The following is an 11811-nucleotide window of genomic DNA, read 5'->3' as shown; positions in this document are numbered from 1 at the left end:
TGGGTGTCATTTAGTGCTGGTGACAGAGAAAGTAATTTGACTTTCAGGAGTGGCGTGTGTGTAAATAGCATTTACTGCTGTTTGTTAGGTGGCCCATGTCATTTTCTTTTTTAAGTCTAGAAATCCAAGCTGCACATCCAGCCAGCTAATGCATACTTTGAAGTAGCCATGGATGCTATAGGATGAATGACATGGTGTCCTAGCCAGGGACATTATATGAAAATACAAGACAGGGCCACTCCAAAACCACCAATATTCAGCTGGGCTAAACATTTAACCCAGCCCTCCCACTGGAAATCTTATGGGATTTAGAGCCCAACATCATCTGGAGGGTGCCACATAGCCTATCCTAATAATACATGAATATCGATTTCCGGAATATGGATTGTTGGTCCATTTAGTCCAGGACTGTTAGCCCATAATACATAGTATGGGTCTAAGTAGACTAGTCCTGGGCTTGGTGGGCCAATAGTGAGCCCACCCTGGGCTGTCAGCTATACCCTGCGCCCTCAAGCAAATGTCTTTCTCACTTCTACTACATGAGATCCACTAACAAGATACTGACCCTGGGGATTTCTGCATGCAATGGAGCACACATGCCCCTTAACTATTGCATCTCTCATCTGCCCACAATATTGCTCCTCTGAGAAAATATGTTGGTGTCTAGTTTAAGAAGTTAAGGCAATGCCACCTGAAGATTAATTGGGATGTTTTGCCTTTGCACATGCTGTTTCATTTCCAGGTAAGGTTCCCAAGGCGTGTGCGGTAATTAGCAGCACCGCTTTAAGCTGTCCCAAGTCCCCATTTTCATCTCTGGTTCAGCTTTCAAAGATTGACATTTAGAGATCTTTTCTTTGCAACGACCCCCCCCCCCCTTTTCAGAATCCCAATATGAGGGTGGCGTCCATGTTGGAAATCGTCTGTCGGCTTAACGCCAAACCCTTCCAGATAAGTAGCAGATAAGCTGCACAGGCTTCAACAAGTCTCTACAAATACAAGGGTGACATCCCAGGGGGAGAATCTCTATCTCTTGCTTGCTCTAACTAGGTCTGGTTTGTGTTCCCATTATTATTGCGTTGAAGAGAGCCCCCCTATGGGTTAAAATTCCTTTTGCCACGCTGAAAGATGTTTCAGCAAAGGCTGTTCCTGGCCTCCCTTTCCTTGCAGCTGTTGCCCTTAGATTCTCCTTTATGATGAAGGTCTTCTTTATTGTGGTCCTTGGGGAATCTGCAGCAGACCCTAATCTCTATCCCTCTCTCAATCAATGAATAACTCTCCAGTGAGGAAAGGGCAAAAGCAAAGGATAACAGCAGCGACATCGTGGAGAAAGAAAGAGAAAGAGGAGGGGTGGAGTGGAGTGGAAACGTGAGGCCTTGCTGCTGCCATTGTCAATGCAATGCTCCACTGCAGAGTTCATCTGCTGGGTTGTGGGAGTGTAAAAACCAATTACATGTTTACGAGCCATTATAAGGAATCACTAGGAGACGAAATGTAGATATGCTGAAGGTCTACGTTTCTTTCTGATCTGCTAAACTTCAGGTTTCTTGGCTGGTTTCCAGGTGGCTTGTCTATTGAGCATTCATCCTGCTTTGTTGGTGGGGAGGTGAGATGACATTGCATCAAGCACATGCCATCCTGCTCTTTCCAGCATATTTCCCTGTTACTTTCCTTATTGGGGGGGGGGGAGTCCAGTATTGGGGAGTGGGGGTGGAGTCGATTTGTTGTGCACAGCTCCAAAGCAACTTTAAGAACTGAACAACCTGAATTTGCTGGTATGTGATTAATTCCCATCAAAAAACAGAGACAGTTTGGAAATGCCTCTTGCCTCTGTCACCTCAGTATAAAGTGATAAGAAACTCCCCCCCCCCCCACACACACTCAGTTGAGAATACAGTCCTAAGTACACTTGCTCATGAGTAAACCCTGTTGGTTTCAGTGGGTCTTTCCTCCAAGTAACACTAGTGAAGCTTCAACACACCCTTATTAAAGAGGTGGTGAAAACCATCCATATTGGCCTTTTAATACACTGTAAAAATCAGTTCTTAATTGCTTCTGGAAACATTGTGCTGCCTAAGATGTCAGTGAAACTCAAAGGAAGGCAAACTGTTTACATTAAAATACTCCATCAAAGTTATTTGTAGCTGGTTTCATCCTAATCCTTCTGATTCCCCTAGCCCATGCCTTTGACAGGATGACCTTGCCCCCGGTATGTGTGTTCAGTATTGATGCCATTACTGAAGAATGATTCCTCAGCTTTTCTGCTGATAACTAAATAGAAACGTGGGGAGGAGGCATTGTGGGAGGTAAGCAAACTTTTCAGGATCTGGGTAATAATGGGTGTAGGGAGGTGGAGGTCGCTGGAAAAAAACAACGGATCCTGCTATTAAGATTCAGATGCCATATCTCTTTAAAACAGCACAACTATATCTTCCAAATTAGCCAGTTTTTAATCAGTTTTTAAAACAACATCAGCGAGACAGACAGTTGGAAAGAAATGTTCCATGCTTCCATTATCTATTGAAGGAAGGGGAGGCTCAACCTAAGGCCCGACAAGCGTCGGAGTGATCAAGTAATTCATTTTGCATGCAATTATCTAATACAAACACAGCCAAGAGAGAAACAATAACTGAAATATGACAGCCAAATCAAGAACAAGGATTAAGTAGGAGGTGGCAATGGAGTGTAGGGTTATCTGAGATCCACATGTGTAAGATTTAATTGTTTAAGGGAGAAGGGAGGGGGGAGTGTGAGGCTGAAAAGATAAAAATCCACTTCAGCAATTTGTTCCGCCAATAAAATACTTAAATGCAGAAAATGTTTTTTGTTTTTTTTTAGTGAATGGTATCAAAGTTACTTGGGTCCAAAACACACAACACTCTGGCAATGTGTTTTAGATTAAGGACACACGTTTCAAAGGTTAAGAGGACTATTTCTTGGGCAGAATGCAGAACAAAGAATGGGCTGGAGAAGATTAGTAAACTGCAGCTCTTTAAAATACTAGTTTCTGCTGCAATTCACTTGGATAACTTTGAGCTCAAAGCTAATTGGGACTAGACAAGACTGCTTCAAAGAATCCAGACACTGAGCTGCTCTTATTTATTGTGACTTTGGAACAGGTTTAAATTGTTTTTCTTTTCTTTTTTTTTTAAGAATTGTACAGAGAAGTCAACAAGAGCTAATCCTGCTAAACACACATTGCCTGATCAAGGATCAGATCCTTGCATGCACAATTGCAGGAGAAACTATGCTCCTCGGGGTTCAGTGAACCATCTGGGTGGAGATGGCAAAACACATATCCATGCAAAGCAATTAGTTGCTGCCTGAAAGTGGTTGCACATGGCAAGAGTTAGGTTGTGGCAAAGGATGCCGGGAAATTCCACCAAAGTGGGAAATGGTACAAGGAATTGTGTCTGTTCAGGAATGGAAGCCAGGCAGGCAACTATGACCAGTCACTCCCAGTCTGCAGTCACTGTTCTTATTGATGCTGTCTCCCCCACCCCTGAAATGGTGTGGAATCATGTAACACACCATGTGACAATCATGCAACAATCACATAATTAATTAAGTTATTAGATTTTACCACAGTAAACAGTGAGCTGAATAATGTGGTTTTCTGCAGAAGGTGAACTGCAGCGGAACAGAAATGGTGCAGCATATGATGGCCACAGGGTGCAAAAGAAAATCAATGCTTTTTAACATCCCTAGTTGTGTCCAATGTTATCAATACAAAAATCCTAATGCTTATATTGAAGGGAGGTGAGTTGCTGCCAGAGGGTCTTTTCTGTGGTGGGCAGTGGCGTAGCGTGGGTTGTCAGCACCCGGGGCAAGGCAAGTAATTTGCGCCCCCTAACCCATGGATTTTAGCAGGGGGCAGAGAGCTGCGAGTGTGAGCGCGCGCCCCTCAGATGTTGCGCCCGGTGCGGCCGGCCCCCCCCTGCACCCCTCACGCTACACCACTGGTGGTGGGTGCCTTCGTTGTGGAACACTCTTTCCAGAGTGGTTTGCCCAGTCCTTCCTGTACTGTTCTTTTGGCACCAGCCAATTTTTTATTTTCCTGGGTGTTAAAGATGCAGCTTAAATCCTGCTGATTCTACCCCCTCCCGCCCCACCCTGGGTAGTATCTAAAATTTACTTTCATTTAAGCCACATAATAAGAGAAACAATTATTGCAGAAGTTATTTGATTGTGCAAAATATAGAGCTAATGACTAACGACCTGACATTTATCCCATATATTCATTCTTTTCTGCTTAGTACATATAATATACTGTGTGTGTGTGTGTGTGTGTGTGTGTGTGTGTGTGTGTGTATATATATATATATATATATATATATATATATATATATATATATAATTTGCTGTGTTGCATCCAACACTGCCATTCTGCCCATGCAGCAGACCTGCTTGTGCAACAGAACTTCCCCCTCCTCTCCTCTTTCCTACAACCCCCTTGCGCACCCACCAAGTCTGCACCAGAACGTTGACAGATCCTCTGGAGCAGATCTGGGGGGCATGTGAAGAAAGGAGAAGAAGGGAAAGTCATGCAGGGTATTGGATGCAGCTTTGTGACTTTTTGTATTTACATTTTAATTTTAGATACAAAAAAATTTAAACATGCCATTTTAATTGTCTTCTCTGCAGTATCCCTCATACAGAACGTTCACCCCAAGGAGGTTTGCTTGGCATCTACCTTATCATTGTTTCAGAACCAGGACCAGGCAAAGGCAGCTTTGTTTTACCAGGTATTTGGGAGCACCAACGATATAATATTGTTCTGTTACATTTGTTTTTAATACATTTATGTGATTTAATTATTATATTTTTTACTTAGCTGCAAATCACTTTGGGACTTTTTTAAAATAATAATAATAATAATAATAATAATAATAATAATAATAATAACAATAATAATAATAATAATAATAATAATAATAATAATAAATAATAAATAATAAATAATAAATAATAATTAATAAAATAATAATAATAATAATAATAATAATAATAATAATAATAATAATTTATACCCCGCTCATCTGGCTGGGTTTCCCCAGCCACTCTGGGCGGCTTCCAACAGAGCACTAAAATACAATAACTTATTAAACATTAAAAGCTTCCCTAAGCAGGGCTGCCTTCAGATGTCTTCTAAAAGTCTGGTAGTTGTTTTCTCTTTGACATCTGGTGGGAGGGTGTTCCACAGGGCAGGTGCCACTACTGAGAAGTCCCTCTGCCTGGTTCCCTGTAACTTGGCTTCTTGCAGCGAGGGAACCAGAAGGCCCTTGGTGCTGGACCTCAGTGTCCGGGCTGAACGATGGGGGTGGAGACGCTCCTTCAGGTATACTGGGCTGAGGCCATTTAGGGCTTTAAAGGTCAGCACCAACACTTTGAATTGTGCTTGGAAACGTACTGGGAGCTATGCACAAATTCACATATGAAACTGCTTGATACTGACTCTGAACTAGTGGTCTGACCAGCTCAGCATTGCGTACACTGCCAGTGGCTCTCCCAGTCCTACCTGGAGATGACATGGGGGACTGAACCAGGGAGCTTCTGCCTGCAAAGCAGTTTCTCTGCCACCGAGCCACAACTATTTAATTCTTTTAGTAAGCCGCATGGGAATATGGTTGAAGGGTGGTGTAGAAATATTTATAACAAATAAAAGTTTGGGCAGATGAAGCATGGTGCAGAGCTACAGTTTCCCATTACACAGGAAATTCAACTTTGCATCTGTAATTTGGCCATGGGGATGCTGGTGGCTCTTGCATTACTTTCCATGCAGTTGGGGGAACTCTAATATTTTAAAATGCAGAAAACGCTTAAGTTCAGTTTAATGATACTGCTTAATAAAACATTAAGCAGATGTTTACCTGCTGTTAAGAATTTGTGCCTTGTAGCCTGGCCAGCATGCATATTTAAGGGGGAGGGGGATCATAGGAATGAGACCATATTGGTGGATAACTTCAAACAATTTGACAATACTTTTATAAAGCCATCAATAGAATTTTCTTTACTTTTTTTTAAAAAAGCATTTGATACTGATTATGCAGCCCATTCTGAAAGAGAAACACAAAGGCTTGCATCTTTAGATCTTTCGGTGATCTGAGAGCACACAGCATTAATAGCTGCTGCACAGCTGTAAATGAAAATTGACTCCAGATCTAACCCCTTATTTTCTGCCTCCCTTGGCACCCTAAAGAAACTCAAAATACTCACAGAGAATAAAAGGGGGACAAACTGGGCATTTGATATATGTGAAGGTGTCTCGGTGTGACTTCTACACCTTTGCCAAAGTATTCTGAAAACAATCAGCTCTGCAGAATGTGGATAAGCTTCTGAATGGAAGCTTTAATGCTGGGATGGGTAACCTCAGGCCGCAGGGGCTGAATGAGATGCCCCAGGCCTTTCCAGCTGCCCTTGAGCCTCTCTCCAGGCCACACTTTTTTGCCACATGACCCTTACTGGTCATGCTTTGACCCTCCTTCAGTACTTTTGCCTGACTATAATGCACCTTGACCTCTTGCTTGCCTGGATAGAGGACTGAGAGGGATGTGTGAATGTGCATAGAAAAAATGCCTCCTTTGCAAAGGTCACGTTAACATCCATTACTCCACACAGTTTCTTCTTCAGATCTGCCTACTGTGGAATGTGGCCAAGAAGGCAAAGAGGCCCTTAGGCTGGAAACTGGTTTGAGCCCTGTTGTAATGGGTCTCTTTTCATGGAAGTCACAATGAGAATGGTGTCCACAGTGGCAACCAACATTGATACCTTTGGTAAGATAGACTGAAGGAAGATCATACCTGAATGGAGATGTGTTTGATTAAGAAACTGCAAGAAGTAAAAAGGTACTCTCTTGAGTACTTTCATCAGGATAAAATAAATGCTGATGTATCTGGAATGAAGGACAACTGACAAGCAATTGCAAAGTCTTTTGAGGTGCTACTCATTAGCTACCTAAATGGAAATGACATTTGGGTTCTGGCCAGGCAGGGATGAAGTGTTGCAAATATCATAAAAATTCATGCGGCTATATTAGGCATTTGAGAAAGCAGACTGGATGTCAAAAATGTTACCTGCTCATTATCGTCTTCATCGCTGCTGAGTTTCAGATCATCTTCAAGCATTCTTTCAGGAGGGAAAAAAAGACAAAGAAAGAAAAAAAAATGCAAGGTTATTTAAAATGAACAATGTTTGAGCCTCTCTTGAAAATAACTAAGCAATCTCTGAGCTAAAAACCAAAGCACATCTAGATTAGAGCTACTAAAATAATAAATCTGTGGAGCACATTCTACACGAATCTATTTATAGTATTCCATGCTATACCCATTGCATTTGTCCGTTATTTTGGAGGGATAACTTTGGAGGGATAACTTTGGAGGTCCTTACTCTGTATGTCTAAGTTAAATGCATAATATTAAAAACATTAAGTAGTTAGCAGTCTTATGCAGGAGCTCAGTCTATGCAATGATAAATTTTGAAACAGCTGTCACATCAGAGACCAAGCTTTCTTGCCACTTGAACACAGGTTCTGATCACATGATAACAACATCTTAAACCACCACTAGATTAGTTAATTCAGGGTTATGATCTGACTCAATGACATTTGAGGGAGTTCCCTCTCCCATGTAAACCTGCTAAGACATTCAGGTTTTCCTTAAAGACCCTGCTCCAAGTGTCCTGGCTGTTAGAAGGACAGGGTTTTCTTAGTGGTGGAACCAAAATTTTGAAACATCCTTCCTAGGGCTGTACATGCACACCAAAATAGTGCAGTTCTGGAGATTGTTTGAGCCCCTGTGTTTTTGACTACATTATCAACTTAATGGGATAGGTTTTTCCCCTTGAAAATGTTGCTAATCTGCCTGAAGGACCCTGTGTGAGAGGCAGGGAAAGAAATCTCTTAGGAGAGAAGCTGGGAGACGAGAGGGATGCTCCCAGGTGCAAAGACACACCCTTTTGCGAACAGGAGAAAAGTTAAGATGTATCTGTGAGAGAGGATTCTGTACTTATTTATCTCTTCTATCTTTTCTCTGTTCTTTTATTCTTTTTCTTTTTATTCTTTTTGTGTCATTACAAACTAATTTTATTGTAATGTGAAAAGTGTTAATAAAACTTTATCATGAAAATGTTGCCGATCTGCTAATTTTTGAATTCCCTCCCCCGGATTTTAAATAATACTACAGCCAGTAAGCTTGTTGATTGCTGCATCAAAATGTGCTACATATTTTCATATTAATTTTATTTTAAATGAAAGTAACATCACTAACAGGGACGCGGGTGGCGCTGTGGTCTAAACCACAGAGCCTGGGGCTTGCCAATCAAAAGGTTGGCGGTTCGAATCCCCACGACGGGGTGAGCTCCTGTTGCTCGGTCCCTGCTCCTGCCAACCTAGCTGTTTGAAAGCACGTCAAAGTGCAAGTAGATAAATAGGCACTACTCTGGCGGGAAGGTAAATGGTATTTCCATGTGCTGCTCTGGTTCACCAGAAGTGGCATAGTCATGCTGGCCACATGACCCAGAAACTGTACGCCGGCTGCCTCAGCCAGTAAAGCGAGATGAGCGCCGCAACCCCAGAGTCGTCCGTGACTGGACTTAATGGTCAGGGATCCCTTTACCTTTACCTAACATCACTAACAACAGAGGAAATTTATTTTTGCTTTACATTAAAACTGTAAAATAGTTTGTTCTCTTTTATGCTCTGTTAAAATACATTTCTGTTCTTTATTTCAAGAAATGTTCGTTTACCTAACAATCACATAGAACAATGCAAAGCATTCCACAGTGGACTGGGGGGATATTTACATTTAGTAAGTAACTCAATAAACAAAACTGGACAAAAAAGATGCTGATGACAAAAATGTTAGATGTGCAGCAAAGAATTAAGCACAGAAGCACCACTTTTTGATGTGCTGTTTATAAAAGGGTTAATAAAAGGCTGTGAAGATCAAAACATACTTTTAACTTACAGCAATCCATGACTGCCATTTTCAATGTCAACAAAGAATTCTGTGGCATGATCTCTCTTGGGCTACAGCCTACTATTTCTTTTCCATAAAGCAACCTGGAAGGTGGCTGCAAATATTTGAGGGTACAATTGAGCAAAATGGTCTGACAGCCACATAATAGGCAATTGCTTTCTGTTTTGAGAGAACCATTAAAGTTCAATTCAAGAAAAAATGCTACCATATTTCTTAATGAACTCTTTTTAACTCAGCAACTTTCCATTATGGTGTCCCTCTGAACTCTTTGTATGTAAAGTTCCATGGATATTATTAGCACCCCAAATTTTAAATCTATCTGTTTACTTTTTAAAAGTGCAAGAATGCATGTTAACTGGTTTGTAAGTCATTCGTCTTTCCCTGACCTCTGTTGTTGGGTGGCTCAGCTGTTACGAAATATCTAGACCTGAAACTACTGATCATTAACCTCTTAATCAATGACAGATGCCTCTGTCAAGTGCAAACCCGTAAACGTGTGACCAAGATCACAGATCTTTCTTTCTACCTAAAACAAGAGACCCTCAGCAAATATTAATCTTTAGCAGTTTGGATTTGGGGTGACAAATGGGTGCTCGTTACTTGTTTATCTAGCTGCCATCTTTGTTTCTACAGTGGCATTAGTCGCCCGTGATGTTCATGACAACAGACCACAGAACCTCTATTTACCCTTGATTTTTATCAGCATAGTACATTACACTCTCTTCAAAGGGCAAAAATGCCTTTAAGATTCAGTTACAAAAATAGCAGCTTACTGATAAGGCTACATCACAATGATGACCACCATTAGCTCCAGCCTAAATCCTTCCTTTAAAATTTACATCTCTTTTCAATATGTAAAAACTCTGTCTTTTAGAAGATTTTTTTAAAAAAATAATAATAATCTGTTCTGTGTTATTAAAAAAATTATAAGGAGAGAAGCATGAAAATGATTTTCTTTTAATCATTTTCTGAAGGATCTCTTTCTTTATTGAGAACATTTTCTTTATTCTCTTACATGTTAAACATCCTTACTTGACACACTGTGGTAGAAACAAACAGAGTGGATAAAGGAAACTGGAGATTAGACAAATGGAAAGAACAAAGGAAAAAAGAGGAAGAGATGATAAAACTGAACACAATGACTAAATGACACACAGCCATCTAAAGGGGCTGATGAAGAACTGTTCTTAAACACCACCATCCTACCAAGGGATGAGCAAATATGTCATTTTTCCAGGCTTTAGTTTTCCACATTCCCACATCAGCTTGTGGGTTGTTGCTTTTTCTAAATGCCAGCGTGGCTTAACAGTCAATCCCTTCCCCCAGGGAACTCTGGGAATTGTAATTCTGGAAGGGGAATACAGGGTCTCTTAACAACTCTCAGCACCCTTAATATAAGACAGCTCCCAGAATTTTTTGGTGGAAGCCATGACTGTTTCAAGTGGCACCATTTTGCTTTAAATGCATGGTGTGAATGTGGCCTTAAGCACTCATGTGCAAGCAATTAGTGATTTCATTGGATAACAACCTTATCTTCTACTGCCTGTAACTTTAGTGTTTCCATTCTAATGGCCATTGGATACAAACAATTAGACAATGAATCTCAGCCTCAAAATTTGAAGCCAAATTACTTCAGGAACATAGAACACAGCTGCCTTATACTGGTTCAGAGCATTGATCCATCTAACTCAGTATTGTCTACACTGACTGGCAGAAACCCTCAAGAATTTCAGACAAGGAGACTCTCCCAGATCTACTTGAAGATGCTGGGGATTTAACCTGGGACCTTCTGCATGCGAATCAGATGCTCTGTCACTGGGGATTGCCTTAGCAATCCCTATGAAAACTAGTTCTGAACATGATGTTAACAACTCTACCAAGTGTCAGTATACTATATACCAGGCACGTCCAACTCCCAAGAGATTGCGATAAAAAAACTGGCAGTGAACTACCTGTTGTCATTGGAGGGAGGAGGAACGTGTGTGGGCTGGGTTGGTGGAAGGCAAGGACTGACCAGAGTTGCTGAGGTTTTTTTAAGGGGAAATGTAATACATTGCTAACTGAAAAATCAACAGGAAACACACACCCACACCCCAAAATAGACAATCATTGTATCCACAATCAACTGCAGGAAACGCCAAACAACTACCCATGTAATGTGACAGAGGAACATAGAGAGGGGGGAAGGAGTGGAAACATTCCTTCCCTGGTCCCCCCCCCCCAGCGATCTATAAGGATCTCGCAATCAACCGCGATCTACCAGGATCACCTGGGGATCTATCTGTCGATTGTGGTCGACCGATTGAACATGTCTGCTATATACTAACAGCAAACTTCTTTTCTGAATGCCTTTCTTTATGCAGCCAAAACAGTAACATTAACAGCTTCAGGAGAATCTTGAGGTTTGAAGGTACACAACAATGGGGCGACCCTAAGTGGAGGATGGAACTCAACACCAAAGGACTGGGAATGCTCAACTGGGGGGTTCAGAATATTGACTCTTGGAAGGGTAGGAAAGGAACACTGAGTGGGATGGGGAATGGAATAGTGTGCTCTGAAAAAAGGTGGCAGCTAGCTAAAACACTGAGCACTTCATTATGTGTTAGTATGTTTGGAAGGGTGCTTGTGTGTGTGCATAGACATGTACATATAATACACCTTCACAGGATAGTAAAAGACAATGATAGTGTGTGTCCCTCTCTGTGGGTAGACACACACACACACACACACACACACACACACACACACACACACACAAATGGAGGCAGTGAAGCTAAATAAAAAGGGAAAACAGATTGCCTAAGAACACGATCTCAAAGGATATTAGGAATTCACTTCA

The 11811-nt window shown here is 41.4% G+C and overlaps 1 protein-coding gene across 12 annotated transcripts in view; it reads right to left on the bottom strand.

Annotated features, from left to right (window-relative positions):
* Positions 1–11811, bottom strand: part of AFF2 (ALF transcription elongation factor 2) — a 386246-nt gene that overhangs the window by 90499 nt on the left and 283936 nt on the right. For all 12 annotated transcript variants that reach the window (XM_083595537.1, XM_083595543.1, XM_083595532.1 and 9 more), the window contains one exon: positions 7071–7122. In XM_083595537.1, coding sequence (XP_083451663.1) covers positions 7071–7122 — 52 coding nt within the window. The remainder of the gene's footprint in view (positions 1–7070; positions 7123–11811) is intronic.

The sequence above is a fragment of the Podarcis filfolensis genome (assembly GCF_964270895.1).
Source record: "Podarcis filfolensis genome assembly, chromosome: Z".
NCBI lineage: Eukaryota > Metazoa > Chordata > Lepidosauria > Squamata > Lacertidae > Podarcis > Podarcis filfolensis.
This window is presented reverse-complemented; position numbering and strand designations above follow the sequence as displayed.